General features: G+C 40.1%; 2 protein-coding genes across 3 annotated transcripts; both read right to left on the bottom strand.

The window, feature by feature from the left end:
• Positions 1-552: 552 nt before the first annotated feature.
• fbxo25 (F-box protein 25) lies at positions 553-14231 on the bottom strand. 2 transcript variants are annotated; one of them, XM_029462572.1, is made up of 11 exons: positions 14128-14231; positions 12977-13154; positions 6491-6594; positions 5018-5067; positions 4725-4817; positions 4520-4613; positions 3819-4003; positions 3249-3431; positions 2688-2831; positions 1605-1631; positions 553-1188 (listed from the first exon to the last, which is right to left on the bottom strand). In XM_029462572.1, the coding sequence occupies exons 2-11, from the start codon at positions 13102-13104 to the stop codon at positions 1099-1101; spliced, it is 1098 nt and encodes a 365-aa protein (XP_029318432.1). In that variant the 5' UTR covers positions 13105-13154; positions 14128-14231; the 3' UTR covers positions 553-1098. The 2 variants fall into 2 exon arrangements, with proteins under 2 accessions (XP_029318432.1, XP_029318433.1); XM_029462573.1 differs by lacking the exon at positions 1605-1631.
• Positions 14232-17791: 3560 nt separating this feature from the next.
• On the bottom strand, positions 17792-18850 carry fam110c (family with sequence similarity 110 member C). Its single transcript, XM_029425851.1, has 2 exons — positions 18613-18850; positions 17792-18579 (listed from the first exon to the last, which is right to left on the bottom strand). Exons 1-2 carry the CDS (start codon positions 18848-18850, stop codon positions 17792-17794), a joined length of 1026 nt encoding a protein of 341 aa, XP_029281711.1.
• Between the last annotated feature and the right edge of the window lie 622 nt (positions 18851-19472).

The raw sequence follows: 19472 nt of genomic DNA, 5'->3' as shown, positions 1-19472 counted from the left end.
CACAGCTGCCTGACTCGCTTGTCCATATTACAGCCATGTTACGTGTCTGTTTTATAGTTTGTTTTCTGGATTACATTCAAAGTGGCAGAAACGAGAAAACCACCCGCACCACCTCGCTTCGTCCTCACAGCTGCCAGGAGGCTGTTTCGCAGAGTGTAAAGCTGTCGGCAGCCCCGGGAAACGACGTAGCTTCAGTTAGCAGTTAGCTCGAGGTCAGCCACAGCACCGGGGAACTGCGAACTCCCTGTTGCTGCTGTTACACAGGTCCAGCAGCCCGCTGTGACTGCCGGTGCTGGAGCTTGTTCTGGCTGAGCTCAAGTCTCTTCGGCCGCTGACTGGGGCAGCCGAGCTCTCTCCTCCCCCGGCTGGCTGCTCTCCTGGCTGCGCTGCCACCGGGAAGATGAGACGAATATGCGTGTCGTTTTCTAGTTTCTGCCCCTTTGGATTTAGTCCAAACTAACGTAACGTTACACGCCCGGTAAACATGAGTGCCCCAGTAAACACAGTTTCAGCAGTTTGTTCGAGTTTTAGTATTCTTGCCCACTGACTGATGAGCATTACACAGGAGTAAATGCAACACAATATAAAGAACAAATTATAATACAATTACTATGGCAAATTACTACAACTAAAATGTAAACATTAGAGATCATATGGAGTTTAGAGGTGAAATACTATTTCTTTGGAACACGTGTCTCGGAATTACACATTGAACCCTTAAAAAAAAAAAACAACCTCTTAAACATTACCTATCACCACTTACCTACCATAAACATGCTACAAACCGTTTACAAATCCTTACACATATTCACCTTACATTTACATATTATTTTCTTTCCTTAATCATGAATAGTCTTTTTTTGTCAAGAAGACCAACATTTGTGCAAGAGGAGGAAACACATTAATATTTCACACATCACCAACATTCTTAAAATCTACAAACATACACATTTAATATTTCCTATATCTTAAGGAAACACTTGTGAGTAAGGAAATGAAGCCCTTTGTATTTGGGTAAACCACATAAAGGTCTCGTACACACTCCGGTTTGGGAGTGAGAGTAAATGGACGCTTCGCTTGAAGAGCAACGTGGAGGGTTTAGAACTGGAAGAGGTCGATAAAGTGCTGCGGAGAAATGGGCATGAGGCAGCTGTCTGGATTGATGGCTGTGCACGGATGGCCACAGTCCTGGAGGAGAGTCAACAACCACATTGTTAGAAAGAAGGGAGACCAAACCAGCAGACACATCAATCAGCAGATACTAAGAACATGAAAGGACGTTAACACAAACTTAGTGATGGATTTATCCTGGACATTAGTATGCATGCACAGAGAAACATTTGTGACCGATTTCTTTCAGATACGTCGACTCAACATTTCAGAGGAATTTGAGAACTTTAAGAAAAGGGGTTAGAGGCCATTAAAGAGTCAGCGGAAAGAGCGGCCCTGTTTGCTAAACACACCTCGAGCAAAACATGATGACATCAAGTGAAACTGAGAACAGTACAAGACAAAAGCTTAACGCATGGAAAAAAGATAAGTTATCATCAGATCATTTGGGAAACGTGAGACAAACCGGCAGCTAACGAAGAACAGAAAAGTACCTTGAATAACAAAGCCAGGTGGCGATCCTTAAAAAAATCAGGGAGAAGGGGAGCCAGGAGAAGAGGCGGGAAGGAAGGGAGACAAGCAAGAAGAGGGACGCAAAGAGGGCAGAGGTTAAAAAGTATAGGGACCCAGCGAGGAGGGTAACAAGATTATGAGTGGTAAATAATTGCAAGGAGGGGGGAACATATATAGGAACATTTTAAATCCAATTACTGTTATATTCTTATATTATATTATTCTGTGTAGATACAAATCTTCTTAAACATGGTTTAAGGTCAGATCACATGTGTTAACATGTGTGAGCACATGAGTTCACAGAATCCATTGTATTTGTGGAAAACAAGGATTACTGTTATCCTCACCATTACCCTTTATCATTTTAAATAACTACTGTCTCACACTCAACATTAAGCGTGTTTAACGCGCCAAATTTCCCCGTGGGACAATAAAGTGTATCTTATCTTATCTTATCAGTGATGATGTATGCGCTTATATGTGTGACTCATTAGTTCCTGTTGTAATAATCAGAATATTGTTCTGAAAATGGAGCATTTTATTATACTGGCCTGAAGTTTTAACAGTCATTTGATCTGTAATTAGTCAAAGTAGAACATTTTTTTCCCCAATGTCAAATATTTACTCTACTATTCTATTTACTGTTCTCACGCCACGCTAGAGACAGATATCACTGTGAGAGAGGCCATGTGATTGGACCAAAGTGTCTCTGAGACCTTACACTGAGTATACCAAACAATAATGGCTGTTTTGTCTCTTTGGCCAAAGAAATACAATGTGCTCTGGGACAAACGTGATACTTGGTTTGATAGACTCTCATGTCTGATTTATGTACAGTTCTCTCACACTCACACTCACACTCACACACTTACACACACTAAAAGCAAAAGCTGAACCAATCAGTTAAACTTGCCCTAAACTTTTAACCTTCTTTTAATATTCTCCTACACTGTAAAGTACAACTTGTAATTTATCTGCAGTCTGATGAACACTTCTGGCTAGTCGTATGGTGTTTTCTAGATGACATGCATGTGGTTGCAGGTGTGCGTTAGCTTCTCGTTTACCTTCCAGAAGAGGATACTACAGTGTTTGCAGAAGTGCAAGGTGTCGCCGTACTGCTCCTTTGTTGGATAATGTTTCTTCAGGGTGAAGTACATTAGCTTCCAGTCCACATTATCACTCTTGGATAGGACCAAATTCCTGCAGAACTGCAAGTGGATGGAAGGAAACACACAATAAAAAATAAATAAAAATAAAAACACGAGGGACGGACATGTAATTATAACTGGGACAAAGTGTGAATAGATATAATGGAGGACAATTTCTCATTAACACCAATCCTAAGTGGGTGTTTATACATGCGAGTGAGACTGTGTGTGTGTGCGTGTGTGTGTGTAAGTCAGAGAGGGAGGGTGAGACAGATCACTGTGAGAAAATTGTGGTACTTCCACCCTCTAGTGGTCAACATGCGAACTTCATAGCAGCCATCTCTTTGGATGCTGAACCATAAACTATTAGTGTAAGTTTTAAGCATATGCCCTTTTAAAATCATTATTAAAATCCCAGATTTAACTGCATGTACTCCATGCCCATGGCTGATTAAAATAAACATGTTGTTCTCTCACCTGTTTGTCTGAGAAGTGAAAGTGGCAGAGTTTCTTCCACGGTATGCTACTCTCACTGAGGCTGTACAGAGTAGGCGTGGCCTGCCCCAGGTTAATGATGTCATAGGCATCAGATAACTTGCACAGGATCTTGTTTTGCATGTGTAGCGGCAAGTCGTTGAATGAGATGCCATTGCAAATTTGCTGGGGAGACAATTAAGAGAGACACATTAAAATTCAGAGCTGGACTCAAATATTTGTACATCGCATGAGTGGTTTTTCAACTGAGAATGATGTGATTCATACACATTTGAATATTAAATTACTAGGTCCAACATTAGTTGTCAACACTTCCCCTTCCATATTTAATGTTCCTCACTTGTTACATTTAGCTAAGCTGGAGCAGGATAAAAAACGATGCAAACCTACTGCACTTTAAAAGTCACATTTACATACAGACAGCTCAAATTGAACCTGGAGGCGTGTTGAGGCTTTGGGATGGACTACACGTGATGGGATACACATATGCAAATCCATGCATGTACACACACACACACACACACACACACAAACACCAGTACACCTTCTTACCTTGGGGATCTGCAGGTTGTTGAGCTGCTGCTCCCATTTGTGAATGGTCTCGAGTCGGCACAACCAGATGTTGACGTTGCCCACGAGGACGCACCTGCCGACATGGATAGCCAGATTGTGCAGTGTCGAGCTCAGGTCCTGCAGCAAATCCTTGACAAGGCGTGGGTTGTAGTAGTCATCTAGAACTAGTAAAGAAACAAAAAACACACAGGAGATGAAAAAGAAAACATAACGTAACAAAATATTTCCTTATCCCACTTAAAACACCTATAACTGCATGTAAGGACAACGAAGATGCAAAGACTAAGGATTGTTTGAAAAAATATTTTACTACTGAAAAGTCCAGACAGGCACCATAACAATACAAAAAAACAAACAAAACAAACATGTTATTGAAAAGAACCAGTTTCAAATAAACACTGCAGAATTTTAACAGATTTTACCAGATACGTTTCACCTTATGATTGTGGTAGACTACATCTGTACTTTGCTCCCCCAGGCAACGCAACCCAATTATGATGGACCACAGTGTTCCTACAAGGTTCGGGATTCCGTGCAATAACACTGCCGTGAGTACTGCTAAATTACTTTTACTACCACAACAAGAGCCTAAAATCAGAGTTTAGGGTGCAACGAGAAGCTCTGACACCAGATAGAGAAAATGTCTGGCGGTACAATATCTCTGTCTCAGGTCTCCTTACCTTTCCGTACAATCTTCTCCAGTATATTGAAATAGTTTTTCTGTGCAGCTCCACTCAAAGAGGTCAGCTGAGACCTGGCTATTAGCTGGAAAAGCTATGGGGGGGGGGGGGGGGGGGGGGAAACACAGCAAGACATTTAGAGAAAGAGTCGCACAACAGTTTCCAAAGTGATTCTTAATCCAAAAGTGTGAACTTCATCGCTCACTTTTGCGACATAGTTGAATCTTCTCAAGTCCTGAATGGCACTGGAAAAGTCTAGACGGTTGAGGGCTTCACCAAGCGTGCAGTATCCGTGTCGCTGTGTGTTGAACATTAAAATACACACACACACACGCACACGCACACGCACACGCACACGCACACACACACTTTTTTATTAAAGACTCACTTATTTCAAATTCAAATTCAAATTCAAATTCAAATTCAAATTCTGCCGTTTCAATTAACAGCATATAAACCCTTCATGTGAAATGTTCTAGTAACAGCTGGAGCACTCACTTCTTTCGTGCTCCCTTTCTGCACGTAGATCCATTTATCCGTGAAAACAACTGGACAAGAAAGACAAACTCATTATTCATCGGAGTTTAAGTGTTTTGGTGTAAATGTACATACTTCTAATGTCAAGGGGACACAATATAATGAGCCCCTGTGCAATTTAATGCAATCCAATCCAATAGCTTGACAGTAAATATTACCTTTATAAAAATCATTATTGGCTAATGTTAAATTGTGTCACTTTGTTAACTCAATACCTTTCAATAAACACTGGACACCATCACCTCACTAACTTTAGAATTTGCTGCAGGTTTGTGTTATTGAACTGCAGTATTAGGCCTCGTCCGACGGAGGCGGCAGCCGACCTCTCTCCTCCCCGAGACATATTTGATATACTGATATACTTTCTTTGGGAGCAGGTGGCTCGGCACTACACGTTGCACCTTTAAACATTCCATAAACTGAAATGTGTACATTTGCTGAACAGTACCGAGAGGAGACTGCACACAGTGGCCTAATTCTGCGAGGGTAAAAACCTGAAATGTGTTTTGACATGTCTGAATAGTTTGAAGTGGAGCTGAACAGGAGTGACCGGTGAGACATCAGGTCCGGAGGCTAAATAGGCAGTCTTCAGCTCAAATGGTCGGTCGTTAACCTGCATACCAGCTCATACAGGTTTAGCTTGCCCCATTATCTCAGTGTTTCTCACCAAAATACAGTGTGTGTCCTTGAGATCTCACAGAAGTGTGGAATGATGATTTTAATAACTGTGTTTCGGATTTTAAAAGACCATCACATGTTTTGTAAGAAACAAATCAAATCATCTATTAACTATAGTTATTAAACATCTGTGGTGGGGTATAAAGTACGACATTTTCCTCTGAATTGTAGTGAAGTAATGGAAGTCTTCAAGTAGAGTACAAGTTGTGCTGCAGTAACTTGAGTAAATGTTTTTTAGTTACATTCCACCACTGATGAAGTGCACAGAGTCTATGATGTGTGGAGATGCAGAGCATTCAAATCTATTTTAAAAGCCACATATGCTACTCTGCTTTTCCCAAAACCCTGGAAATGTTGCTTTCTGTGTCACTACGTCTCACTGACTCTCAGATAAGAATAAATATTTTGTGTAAGAGGGTTGAATTCCACTTTTTGGATGAAAGGTTTTAGTACTAAACAATGTTTCCTACAGGGAATCTGTGCCACAGCCGAATGAGATTTAGCTTGTTTTGATATTGAAACACACACGTCCAAGTAGTGTAAACACAACCCAAAACACATCACTGACATTACAAATGTAATACATTATGTAAATACATGTACAACTCACAAATAGCCATTCATACAATGCTGTTAGCTTTAATATGACAATCTATGGTGATACATTACCAAATGAATAAAAAGTCTTCATGCAAACAAAGCACAAAGGGCCTTTAATATTTGTATAAGCCAAAAGAGTGATTATGTGAAACTCACACTGAGACTTGGTGTTATTGTTGTAGAGGTCCTTTTTCCTCTTTGTGGTGGCGAGCTCACACACATCTCCAACACACAGATTCTCTTTGTTGTCACTGCAGACCCTGTTTGGACACAGAAGGCATGGGAGGAATTTGCATTAGAGTGAGACCAGTGGAACAGAAGTACAATGTAGAAACCACTGAGAACAAGAAGCCTGGAGCAAGTCAGGGACTTTTTACTGATGTCCTGTATATCACTCTGCAATGGCATGAACGATCGTAGGCAGTTTTATGTGATGCAGTATTTTGGGGTTAACAGGGCCAGCACATATGCAGAGAAAATAAATAAATAAATAAATATATATACACACTGTATATAATCCATATTCTTTGTTTATTGTGCAATACAAGTGACCAGCTTGAAAATAAACAAATAAAACATACGAGACAACCTAAGACAAGCGAGAGGACTAGACTCAAACAATAACAACAAGTGCAAAAACAAACAAGGCATTATGTTTGGCTTAAATCTTTCTTATTGTAGTATGCATGTGTTTAGGTTTGTGTGTGTGTGCGTGTGCGTGTGCGTGTGTGTATTGGTTTTCTGTGTGAAAGATATAGAGGGGTGAGCAAAAAGAGAGACAGTATTAACTAAAATAATAAATAAATAACTCTAAGGAAAAAGAGGCACCATGGTGGATTTTATATTTTATATATTTATTCTTATTTATTTAATTTGTCTGTTTGTTTTATCTTCCTCTCCAACTTTTATCTTATTTATTTTTTATCTCCTTTCCAGATCTGTAGGAGGTGGGTGGCCTGTTGCAGGTCAGGTCCCCTTTAGAACAGCGGGGTATCTCTGGGATCGAAGGGGCACGCCAAGTCTGTGTGAAAACCATACCGTTACAGTTCTTAATGTCCCGTTGCCATGCCATCCTGCTTCAGAGTTCATCGTGCTTTTAATCCAGGGAAGACGCCGCCAACGTTCTGATGTGCAGAAGTTGTTCTCCATCACACTGAATGATAGGTCTCGCTTGGGCGGCTCGCATGTTGCGAAGAAAGTTCAAAAGCAAACAAAAAAGTAAAAGCGGCGCCATCCTTGCAATTGAATCTTTGAATCATCTATTTATTAAGAGATGGGCCACCCTTAATGCCACAGAATAAACTAAAATTATTCGGATCAAATCTAGGTGCTTTATTTTGGACGAATTGTAATAATAAGCCGGCTAAACATGATGTAGCAGGAGTCAGAATAGTCTAGATGTGACATTATAATGATTCAGTGTCTGTTATAATGGAGGAAACACTGCATATATCAGACTCTGAGAGACAGATAGATGTGACTCAGACAGTCTTTTCTCAGAAAACAGGCAAAACATTGTGAGACCTCTATCTGATCTCTGTTATTTCTGGCAGCCATTCGTGGTGTGCTTGGTTCAAAAGTGGCCTTGTTATTGCTGAAATATAGATCTTAACTTTTTGGCAGCTGAACTAAACTCGACATGTGTTGACATGGGAGGTTTGAATTGGCTCAACTCAAACCCAAATGAAAGCGTGAGAGCATGTTAATATATTGGATACAGACTATGTTTCTGTGAGGGTCTGCACATTTATTACATTTATATTGAATATAAATAGTGCAGAATTACATTGTCAGCTCTTTGTATCCAGAGTTACAAAATATAGCTGTTTTCTCTCTTAAGTATATATATATATATATATATATATATATATCTATGCTGTGAAAACTTGCAATATTTTCTTGTAATGCAAGAAAGACATAAAATATAATAAAGCTGAAACTCTTATCTGTACTAAGTTATATTCCTCTGTAACTGACAGTCTCTCATGACCTTTGAGAGATCAAAGGGCTGGACTGACTCTTCATCCATTAATAATTTATTGGCTGAAGTTGAGCACCCAGGGGGTGGCAGACTGGGGTGGTGGTTCCCCTATTTAAAAAGGGGGACCAGAGAGTGTGTGCCAACTACAGGGGTATCACACTTCTCAGCCTCCCTGGTAAAGTCTACTCCAAGGTGCTGGAAAGGAGGGTTCGGATGGTAGTCGAACCTCTGATTGAAGAGGAACAATGCGGATTCTGTCCTGGTCGTGGAACAACGGACCAACTCTTCACTCTCGCAAGGATCCTGGAGGGGGCCTGGGAGTACGCCCATCCGGTCTACATGTGTTTTGTGGATCTGGAGAAGGCGTATGACCGGGTCCCCCGGGTGATACTGTGAGAGGTGATGCGGGAGTATGGGGTGAGGGGGTCACTTCTGAGGGCCATCCAATCCCTGTATGCCCAAAGCGAGAGTTGTGTCCGGATACTCGACAGTAAGTCGGACTCGTTTCCCGTGAATGTTGGCCTCTGCCAGGGCTGTGCATTATCACTAATCCTGTTCGCGATTTTCATGGACAGGATATCGAGGCGTAGTCATGGAGGAGAGGGGTTGCAGTTCGGTGACCTGAGGATCTCATCGCTGCTCTTTGCAGATGATGTGGTCCTGATGGCGTCATCGGTCTGTGACCTTCAACAGTCACTGGATCGGTTCTCAGCCGAGTGTGAAGCGGTTGGGATGAGGATCAGCACCTCAAAATCTGAGGCCATGGCTCTCAGCAGGAAACCGGTGGATTGCCTACTCTGGGTAGGGAATGAGCCTTTACCCCAAGTGAAGGACTTCAAGTACCTCAGGGTCTTGTTCGCGAGTGAGGGGACGATGGAGCGAGAGATTGGCCGGAGAATCGGAGCAGCGGGGGCGGTACTACAGTCACTTTACCGTACCGTTGTGATGAAAAGAGAGCTGAGCCAGAAGGCAAAGCTCTCGATCTACCGGTCAATCTTCGTTCCTACCCTCACCTATGGTCATGAAGGCTGGGTCATGACCGAAAGAACGAGATCACGGGTACAAGCGGCCAAAATGGGTTTTCTCAGACGGGTGGCTGGCGTCTCCCTTAGAGATAGGGTGAGAAGCTCAGCCACCCGTAAGAGACTCGGAGTAGAGCCTGCTGCTCCTTTGCGTTGAAAGGAGCCAGTTGAGGTGGTTCAGGCATCTAGTAAGGATGCCACCTGGGCGCCTCCCTAGGGAGGTGTTCCAGGCACGTCCAGCTGGGAGGAGACCCCGGGGAAGACCCAGGACTCGGTGGAGAGATTATATCTCACTGGCCTGGTCGCCTCAGGATCCCCCAGTCGGAGCTGGAGGATGTGGCCCGGAGAAGGGAACATTGGGGTTCCTTACTGGAGCTGCTGCCCCCGCGACAATACCTCGGATAAGCGGTAGACGATGGATGGATGGATGGATGATTATAAGTCCCAGAGAACCAGGGCTATGTTCTCTTTGTAAGCTTTCAGAAGCTGGAGAAAATATTTACTTAATGATAAGTCACAATCTGGGTGATTTCAATACATATGCTTTTGGATTTAGAAACTAATTTACTATTCCCTGCAGCATCAAGTAAAGGCATGGCTTTGCTTGTCTGACTGCGAAGTCAACAATTGGGAGTGAATGGGCCCTACAGTAATCCCTCGTCTCTATCCATTTATCCAATTGCACTGGCATACCCACATGCAAGCACAGCAATCTGTCACAGTGAATTACAAGTAAGGAATGCAATAATAGCTTGACTTTTTAACACACGTTGCACGCAGAGCACCGTCCTCCACAGAGCCAATAAAAGACATCACACCGCAACAGGAATGTTTGGAAGGATTTGAGGGTATTTAAACTGTAACTACATGAGCTAAAGGCTAAGTAGGGAGTCAACATGAAAAAGGAAGAAAACACATGGAGTATGTGTCTGTTAACCTTCCCTTACTCACTGTTGGAGAGATGCATTTATTAACGTGATTTGCCAAGTGCAAGATGACTAAACAATCAATTCATCAAGTGCCAGATAAATGATCTGTAACAGAGATTCACAGTAAGGTGAGAGCCAAATACTTAGCTGGCACTCAACTTTCCAACACCTATCCGGCACTGGATTTTTCTAAGATAAGAGATAAGGTGAGAGAGAACTTTATTAATCCCGAAGGAAATTATTGTGTCAGAGATTTCTCAGAAATTGCATCAACATAAGAATAAAAAATAACAGTAATAAAGTGTAGTATTACAACACCAGTGCCAAATAGAATAACAATAAAAGTCAAATACATTCAGTAAAATAAGTACATTGAAAAGTAATATTGGCAATGACATTGAAAAAATGATGAAAAGTAATATTGCACATGATAATAGACATATAGATACATTATGTTTTAAACTACTTCTGTTACACAGGGTACCATGCCATGTTAGTGGCCATCATAATGCTCGTCTTTCTTTCTTACATGGGTCGGTCTGCCTAATGTACCTCAGTGGCATGAAGTCACTGGCCTTTCTGAGTGAGGCTGCATTTGGAGAGCGGCCAATGTGAACGGATGATGTCATTAGTTATTGTCTGATCTTGTTGTGAAAAGACTGCTGACCAGCTAACGTGGCACCGTGAGGTACTGTTAGCTGGTCGATCAACAGAAGAGCGACACTGTGACTTGAGGGAGATATCACCAACTGGTGCTGAGCGCGCACACACACACACACACACACACACACACACACACACACACACACGCACACGCGTTTGTTCTCATTGTGTAACTGTACTCCCCCCTGTACACAGAATATTGTAAACATCGAAAAGTAACTCCAAGAGACAGATACTAAACAAGAAGTCTGATATTGACTTTCTGTGCTGATCTGACACTATGCAGGATTTCAAGGCATCTGAAAACATGTTTTGAACACTATAATGGCTATTATAAATTCTTGATGTATTGAAATAAATGGCGGCTGCATTTAACAACAACAAAACTATACTGAAACATCTGTTTACCAACTCTCACGCAACTCATTCGGCATAATCAAAGTCTCATTTATCCAGTCTTATGCTCATTACTTCCCAAACACTTTCGAAAAAAACGTACCATTCAAAACACTTTATTAAATAGTAAGGTTTTAGTTTAGAAGCATGTGTTTGGGAAGTAGTGAGCATATGACTTATTGATCAAGAATTGTCTCAGTTTCTTGATCCTTCGTTCACCATGGAGGCATGCGAGAAAAACAAAGTCTTCTTCAAGGACTCAAGGTAACACGGGGTGAGTAATTGATATACAAATGGTGGATGGAGTATTCCTTTAAGTAAATTAAGAAGTCACACATCAGGTATAATCCTGTTTCCTGAGGCCTTATAACCACCATCAGGGAGTCTTTACATTTCTTTTAGTTTACAATGATGACATTTGCAGGTTGAGCCAGTGTCACTTTATGACAACCAGGTTGCATTACTTGTTTCAAATGTGTGCTCATAAACAACAAGAATGTGTGTGTGTATTGCTTTGAGGGGTAGTTCGGGGAAAGAAAGTCAAATCCGTTCACACACAAAAACACCTGACCTCAATACTTCAGATTCTGACAAGACACATCTCACAAGTTACACGTCAACTTAAAAACATTGTCTGTCATATTGTGAACTTCCACTTCAATTATTTTTAATATGCATCTTTTCTTTAACAGGATAAAGTTGAACAATTAGCCTCTTGAGTCTAAAACCAGCACTATACTTAACCCTGTCTGTTGCCATGACACCCCTTTGGCAATAACAGGCTGCAATTGTTGGATGCAAACAACCTCATCAGAGACTCTCTGCTGGAGCCCTGATTAGACTTGGCATAATCATTTTTATTTCTGGCGCTGAGTAGCTATGGCCTTATCAGTGCACCACCGTTATTATCTACTGACTCCCTGTCACTCTTCCCTTTTCCCCTCATCTATTAAGCATTTCTACCAAAAATTAAATTTGGTTTGCAATCAGGCATTAACACAAACTAGCTCATACATCGACAACAGCAAACTACAACAATCCATGGTCAAAACAGATTATAATCTAATGTTAAAGATCTCATCTACTCTAGACAATTATGATGGGCTATGAAAAGAAAAACTCATACACTGCAATTTTGAGTTGCTTAGTATTTTATTAAGTATTTTGTGTTCTACTGGTAATTAAAATCAGACAAAACTCAAATGTGTAAAGTCAAAACTCCACTAAGTCATTTTAGTCTTGAATTACATTTTGCTCAGACTCATTACTTTGGACAGCAGAAAACACATTACGGTCATATCATCAAGATATGATATCACTAAAAGTCAATAAATGTTTATATCCACATGTAATCCAGCCTTAGGATACACTACTAGATGTTTTTTAGTACTGCATAAGAAACAGCAGGCTGCTGAGGAAATAAATAGTTGTATACGTAAATGCATGTAGCATTGGGTACTGAGGATCTAATAAATATTAAAATAGTGTATGCAGCCTGTTAAATCTAATCTAAACTGATAACACACTGATTCGTTTACCATATGAAGTTTGACACTGGTATATCAAAGCCATTAAAAGGAAGCTATAGATGACAATGATGAACAAGATATGATCCCTCTACACACAAACATGAAAATAAGATTAATCTTACTCTTTCAAGTCTATCTCTCTGTTGTTATCTTCCAACTCGTGTCCATAGAAGACAATCCTCTTCCAGCCATGCTCTGTCTTTGTCCAGCTCAATCCTGGTGACCTCCAGTCCTTGCCCAAGAAAGGCATTTTAGCTGGGGTAGAATGAGAGCAGAGATGGTCTCTGCAACTCCAAACACCTGGAGGGTTAACAAGATTCAGGATTTATCTTTGTGCTTTGGGTCTATGGAAGCAAAGAAAGGCCATAATAAACAACTGAATACTTAATTGAGAAATATAGTCACTTCATAATAACCTACTTAATGTTAGGTTGTCTTATGGGTTAAAAAATAAACTTTCAGAAATGATATTCAAGTTGCTCACATTCATTTCCCCATCTTTAAATTTAATTCAAAAATGTGTTTTGCTCAAAGTTCAAGATGAAAGATTTAAACTTAATAGGATAATAATCAATATGACCTTTGTCACATGCTGTCATCTGAGGCTGATTGTACATATAGGAACTTATAGGGCTTTTCTTTTAGAGAAAAATGCTATTTGGACACAAGGCCTGTCTGGGAAAGAGGGGCAAAGAAAATGAGCAACTGGGCACTTTTATCTGAGTTTTTTTTAATGAATTGTACCCATTAAAATGACCTTATAAACATGTCAAAAGAGAAGAAATGAAAACACATAAATTCAGATTTTCATAATATTTCAATGATATGGATATTTAAATTTCAACAATATAAAAAGGAGGAAAAAATCTAATTATTATGGCCTTTCTTGTCTGCCATAGCCTCTGTCTGCAGTCTACAACTACGTGTTATGGTTCATATCTGACAACAACTTGCACATACACAAAAGGGCCATTATAAACGTCATCTATATTGAGCATGTTATCGCGATATTACGGGTAAACAATGGGATGTAATATGGTATACTGAGCCAAATTGCTTTAAAAACACACCTGACAACAAATATGACGCATTTAATTTGGGCATTTAGAAAAATAACAGAACTAGCAAACGCTGTCCAAGTCGTGTTGCCACAAAACGAAGACAAGACAAGCTGTCAGCTGGTTTAACGCATATATTCACGACAGAAAGAAAATAAAGAATCTCAACTACAGTATAACAGAGTTGGGGTTTTCTACAAAACGGCTAAACAAACCTTAAGCGACTGCTTTGATGTATCGTCTCAGCCTCTGCCTACTGTGCTGGAGGAAATATTGACGGAAGTAAACACAGTGCGGACTCTGGAATTCGTCCACGCCCCCTAAAGCTCTTTGATTGGACGAAACTTCTGTATTTATTGTGTTGCTACACAGAATCGCGATGCTGATTGGCTGACAGCGGCTGTCAATCATTTTCTTTTTTTAAAAATCCATTCACTTTTGTTGGGGCTATCTTCTGCACGTGACAGAGGACTGCGCACATGTACTTGTGTTTTGATTTTGAAATGGGGGATGGGAAGGGACCACTGGACAGTTGTGTGAGTCATGATGATGTTGTTATTAAGGAACATTTTAAAAACAGATATAATCATATTGTATTAATGTTATTGCATTATTTTATGAACCACAAGACCTAATATAGTTAACGTTATTTTATCTGAGTCACTATTCTACTGTTGTGGGTACTTCCTGCACTGATGTGCATAAGCAGGAGTATCATTGCACATTTATTATGAGAATTAGTATTAGCAAATGTTCCTTATCATTGTCACATATGTTTTGGGGGAAGTCTAAGTCCAAGTCAAGTCTCAAGCCTTTCAAAGTAAGCAAACTCCAAATCATGATGCATATATTCCAGGCGTCTGAATGCAACGCAACGCAAAGTTTGTTATTTCAAAGCTTTGTTAATAAGGTGTTTTACATGGCTGAGACCAAGATCTGTCAATGATTAGGTTTAATAATTAAAATCAGAGTTTGATGCTAAAAGGCTGTTTACAAATTCATCTGTTGAAGGTGGAAAGATCACTTTTCCTTAAATCTGAGTTTGAGACATGTAGTAAACCTTGTATCAGTGGTGGAAGTACTCAGATCCTAAGTACTTACTTACTCAAAGTATCAAAAGAAAAAGTACTCATTATGCAGAATGGCTGTTTTCACAGTATTATATAATTGTAGAATATTATGTTATTCCGTTTTTATTGCTAACAAATTCATGTAAGAGCATTTCAAAGTTGCTGTTCGCCAGTGTTGAGGCAATTTTAGATACTTTTTAAATATTGGATAGATTAGTAGTACAGTACTGCATCATATCATTTAAGCATATCATGTGTTTTTATATGTAAAAAGTAACTAGTAACTATGTAGTGAAAATTATAGTGCTTTATGTATCTTAAAACACATCTTTAAATATTCAAGATTTGAGGCTGTGCAAGGCCTGTCTGGCACTGCCTTATTTATTTTTCATTGCTCCTGTATTTTAACAGTTCAATTCTTCACCTTTCTCAAGTAAGTCAAGACTCAAGAGCAGTCAACTCCAAGTCAACTACAGTGTCCTAATCTTTGTAACGTAAGTTTAAGTAAAAAGACTCAAGTCTACAGCATTTGTTCATCTGTAACAGGAGAGACAAGGTCTAAATAGCTGCTGCCAGTTATATATATCGTTTTTCTTTTGTTTTTGCAAAATACAAATAGTATCACATAAAAAGCATCCATCCAGACTGGTTTCTGTGTGGTTATTGTTCCTCTAGGCCTTGTGTTTTGTGATTACAGTGCAGTCAGAGGTTTAGTATGCCCTTCAAACAGAGAGTGCTCGAGATTTTTACACAGTGACTCGGTTCAGTCTTGTTGTTAGATACTGCCCTCTTTAGGCAACATATAGTAAATTCAACATTATGCTACATTTAACATTTTACTTGTAAGAAAAGTATAAACTTTATTTGTGTATCAAAATCAACAGTACTTCAATATAAAACACATGTTCAAAAACAGCCATTAGTTGTGGATTAGTAATAGTAACACTTTTACATATTAAAAAAAAGTGTTTCTGGTTCTGATTCTGATTAAAGAAGACATTTGCGAGCCTACAGGAATGCAAGTACATTTTCAGTCAATAATCACACATCGTGCAATTTTAAAAACATTTCTGTAGGTTGAAACGGTAAATCATAAACTGAAATGAGAAGAAGTAGTTTTACGTTCTGGCAGCAAACAAAACGAGAGCGCATGACATGACTTGTCTTGAAGCGAACTAGTCAGCCAGACTTCTGGACAAGTGAAAAGCGTGTGACTACAACAACATGGGTGCAGCAGTATCTACTCAAATATACTCTACACATAAATATTGTCTGTTACTGAGTGTGTGAGAGAGAAACAGAGTGGGTGGTAATTCTGTTTAACACATTGAGTCAACAATAGCCTGTCCGTTGCATTTTTCCCCTCTTGTGTTACATCCTCTGATCAGTAAAGAAAGTTGGCTAAAAGACAGACAGAGACGGAAAGTGGTGAAGATTTGAAGGGAATTGGAGATATAGTTACATCGGGTCACTGGATTTAAGCCTATCAGATTATTAGGTACATTCCTCTCGCACAGAACTCATTGACCAACTCTTCAAGTCTTTGAATGGAAAATAACCAAAACTACAAACCTTTTTGTTTGGCTGCAGTTAAATTTAATGATTTTACCAGTTTTATTACTGTCAACAAGAAACACAGATCACAACAACATGAACATGTGTGTTTGTGTGTGTGCGTGTGTGTGTGTGTGTGTGTGTGTGTGCGTGTGTGTGTGTGTGTGTGTGTGTGTGTGTGTGTGTGGAATGTACACCTTTCACCTGGAGAGAAATGGCAAGTGCACTCATTGGATTATGAAGTTAAGAAGAAAGTTACATAAATTATGATTTAAGGGCACATGCTTGTTGTGATGTAAAGACCCTGCTGGGAACATCATTTCAACAATATAATCTCTAAGCCTTTATCTAGAAGACCTTTTATAAAATGGTTTATGAGTTAGATAGCTTTTTAAATGGATAATATATGATTTAATAGTGTTTTATAGATAATTTACAAGCCATTAATAAGAATTTTCGGGTTGTCAGATTGTGAAAAATCCCTTTGAGTGATGGTGAATAGGCCAACATCCATTTAATAGCAATTTATTAATGGATTAAATGGATGGAACAACATCTGTGAGACATAATAATAAACAAAAACAGAAAGGAAGGAATAAAATTTCACAACCTGGCAACCCATAATGTGATCTTATTAGCAGCTGTTAACTTCTTACTTCTTACTTATCATGAGTAAAGGATATATTAACCATTTTTAAAGAATCCATCAACTTATGATATGGACTCTTTATTAAGGCTACAGAATTATTTAGGCAAAAGTATTTAGTATTCCAATTCAACAAATTAATTCTTACTGAATATCACTGCTGCTGAAATTGAAATCCATGTACTCTTCTAGATTTGTGTGTCATTTTTGTTTTTGCCTTCAAGTGTTCACATAAGCACATAGCGTTGACCTTTAACACACAATTGTGATAAACTGCAAGTAATTATATATTTTCAGGATGAAATTGTAGCTTTTGTGTTTCTGTGTGCGACTTGGGACTTTCTGAGCAATTTATGTACCAGCAAGCTTTATGCAAGTTTGAACAGAAGCAAACATGCTTTCGTCTCCGAAGTGTCTGCTCAAACTGGCACACACCGACTGTAAGCACAAAAATCTAAGTAAACAATGATAAAGGCCCAAAGAGAGAGAGAGAGAGAGAGACACACACACACACACACACACACACACACACACACACACACACACACACACACACACACACACTCACACACACACACACACACACACACACACAATAAAGCTGTTATCTCAATCGAGGTCTCTTAATTTTTTCCCAGTCTCGATAGCATTTTTGCAGCTGTACAGCCATTTGATGATCCTTGCATTGCGCTCAATAACTGACGTCCCCTGATGCATCTTTTCATGCAACACGACCTCCATTAGTCCATCGGTGTCGGCGCTGTTCCTGGAGAAGCCGCCGTCGGATGTAGAGACGCTGACACTTCGGATGTTTGTCGCAATTTTCTCTGAGCGCGTAGAGAAGTTCTCCTTCCCCAAGGAGTCAATAACCTCACCGCCGAGCCCACAGTACTTGAAAAAAGCATCAAAGTCTGCAAAGTTTTTAGAGTACCTGGAGCTGATGTCAGAGTGAGAACGACTGACCCCTTTGCCAGATCTTCTTTCAATCTCAGGAACCGTTAGGAGAACGGCAGATTTATTCACAAGCCCGGGCGTCACCTTTATCCCAGAATCCCAGTTTCCAGTGCTGTGTTGATCTGCTACTCCATTCTTCCTCCTCTCTGATTTAGACGTCACTACATGAGAGCTGCATTCCTTTGCTGTTCCCACAGGTGTGGGGATTCTTTCCTTGTTGCACTCAGCTTTACAATCCGTATCTGTTACCTCAAGTAACGGAACATTTTTATGCACAGAGCTCTGTAGCAACTTACGTGTTACATGGTGTTTCCGGTCCATTGCTGACCCTCTCAGTAAATCACATTTTTGTCTGTAAAGCAGAAGAGAGTCTGGCCGTTTTTTGGAGCTGGACCGACGTACCTGCCCTGGCGAGATGTTGATTTGTACTCCACATGTTGCCTCTCTTGAGTTACCCCCTGTCACAAGATTCCTACCACGATTCGAGCTCCGGTTAGAAGACCCAGTGCTACTCACAGAGGCTGATTCAATACTGATCACTGACTCCTGAGTTGAGTTGACCACCTTTTGGCTTTTGACATATTTCAGTTTGCTTGCAGCGAGCCTCTCCACAGCGCTAATGCGTCCTTTTGTCTCACTCTCCAATTCCATTTGCTTCCGAAGGTATTCTGGACCCTTCTCCAGGATTTTTGTCGGATCACTGGTTGCCTCCATTGTGTTTTTAATGAACATTTAGATCAGTTATTTCCAAAGAGCGGGTAATCCTTTAGAGTGTGGTCTCTCTACTGTTAGAGGTAAAAGATTCCATTCAAGTCCGTTCTTTGCCTGAGCACGTATTACAACAGGAGACTTCACCTTGTCTGTTCAGAGACACATCACGTTACCCCACCCATCCTGCGCAAGGCAGGTTTTAACCAAACACAAGCCTGTTCAAAGTACACCTGATAGCATGATAGTGAGAAGAGTGAAAGCTGACACTGCTGCCGTTTTTTTCTCTCTTGTCATGGAGGAAATGCGGGCCTTTATCCTTGTTGCTCAATACAGGACAACATCTTACAAGATCTCGGATTAAAAAAAACGGTTTCTGTCTTAACAAAGTTCCCCCTGTAACCTGTTATTGACTCATTTACCAGAGACATTCATAATAGTGCACACATTGTGCAATGAAGCTTTCCCAAATCCTTTTCATATACATTCGTACAGTCTGTATAATGTCTCCCATTGATATTGTTTAACGCAGGTAGATTGTAGTCAGTATTTGTCAAAGCCATCAAAACACTATTGTACAATTCTAAAGACTTAAAGAGGAAAGATGTTTTATAGGTTATTACTTCAA

This window comes from Cottoperca gobio, chromosome 24 (genome assembly GCF_900634415.1).
Source record: "Cottoperca gobio chromosome 24, fCotGob3.1, whole genome shotgun sequence".
NCBI classification, from domain to species: domain Eukaryota; kingdom Metazoa; phylum Chordata; class Actinopteri; order Perciformes; family Bovichtidae; genus Cottoperca; species Cottoperca gobio.
The sequence above is the reverse complement of the archived record's forward strand: the minus strand, read 5'-3'. Positions and strand labels throughout refer to the sequence as shown.

Excerpts from the sequence above, each read along its gene's own strand:
- fbxo25 (XM_029462572.1), bottom strand. The coding sequence starts at position 13,104 with ATGCCTTTCTTGGGCAAGGACTGGAGGTCACCAGGATTGAGCTGGACA. Across the intron at positions 3,432-3,818 it reads ACAACCTGCAGATCCCCAAG|CAAATTTGCAATGGCATCTC; the intron begins GTAAGAAGGTGT and ends TTGTCTCCCCAG. Across the intron at positions 1,632-2,687 it reads GTAGTATCCTCTTCTGGAAG|GATCGCCACCTGGCTTTGTT; the intron begins GTAAACGAGAAG and ends GATTTTTTTAAG.
- fam110c (XM_029425851.1), bottom strand. The coding sequence starts at position 18,850 with ATGGAGGCAACCAGTGATCCGACAAAAATCCTGGAGAAGGGTCCAGAA. Across the intron at positions 18,580-18,612 it reads TAACCGGAGCTCGAATCGTG|AGGCAACATGTGGAGTACAA; the intron begins GTAGGAATCTTG and ends GTAACTCAAGAG.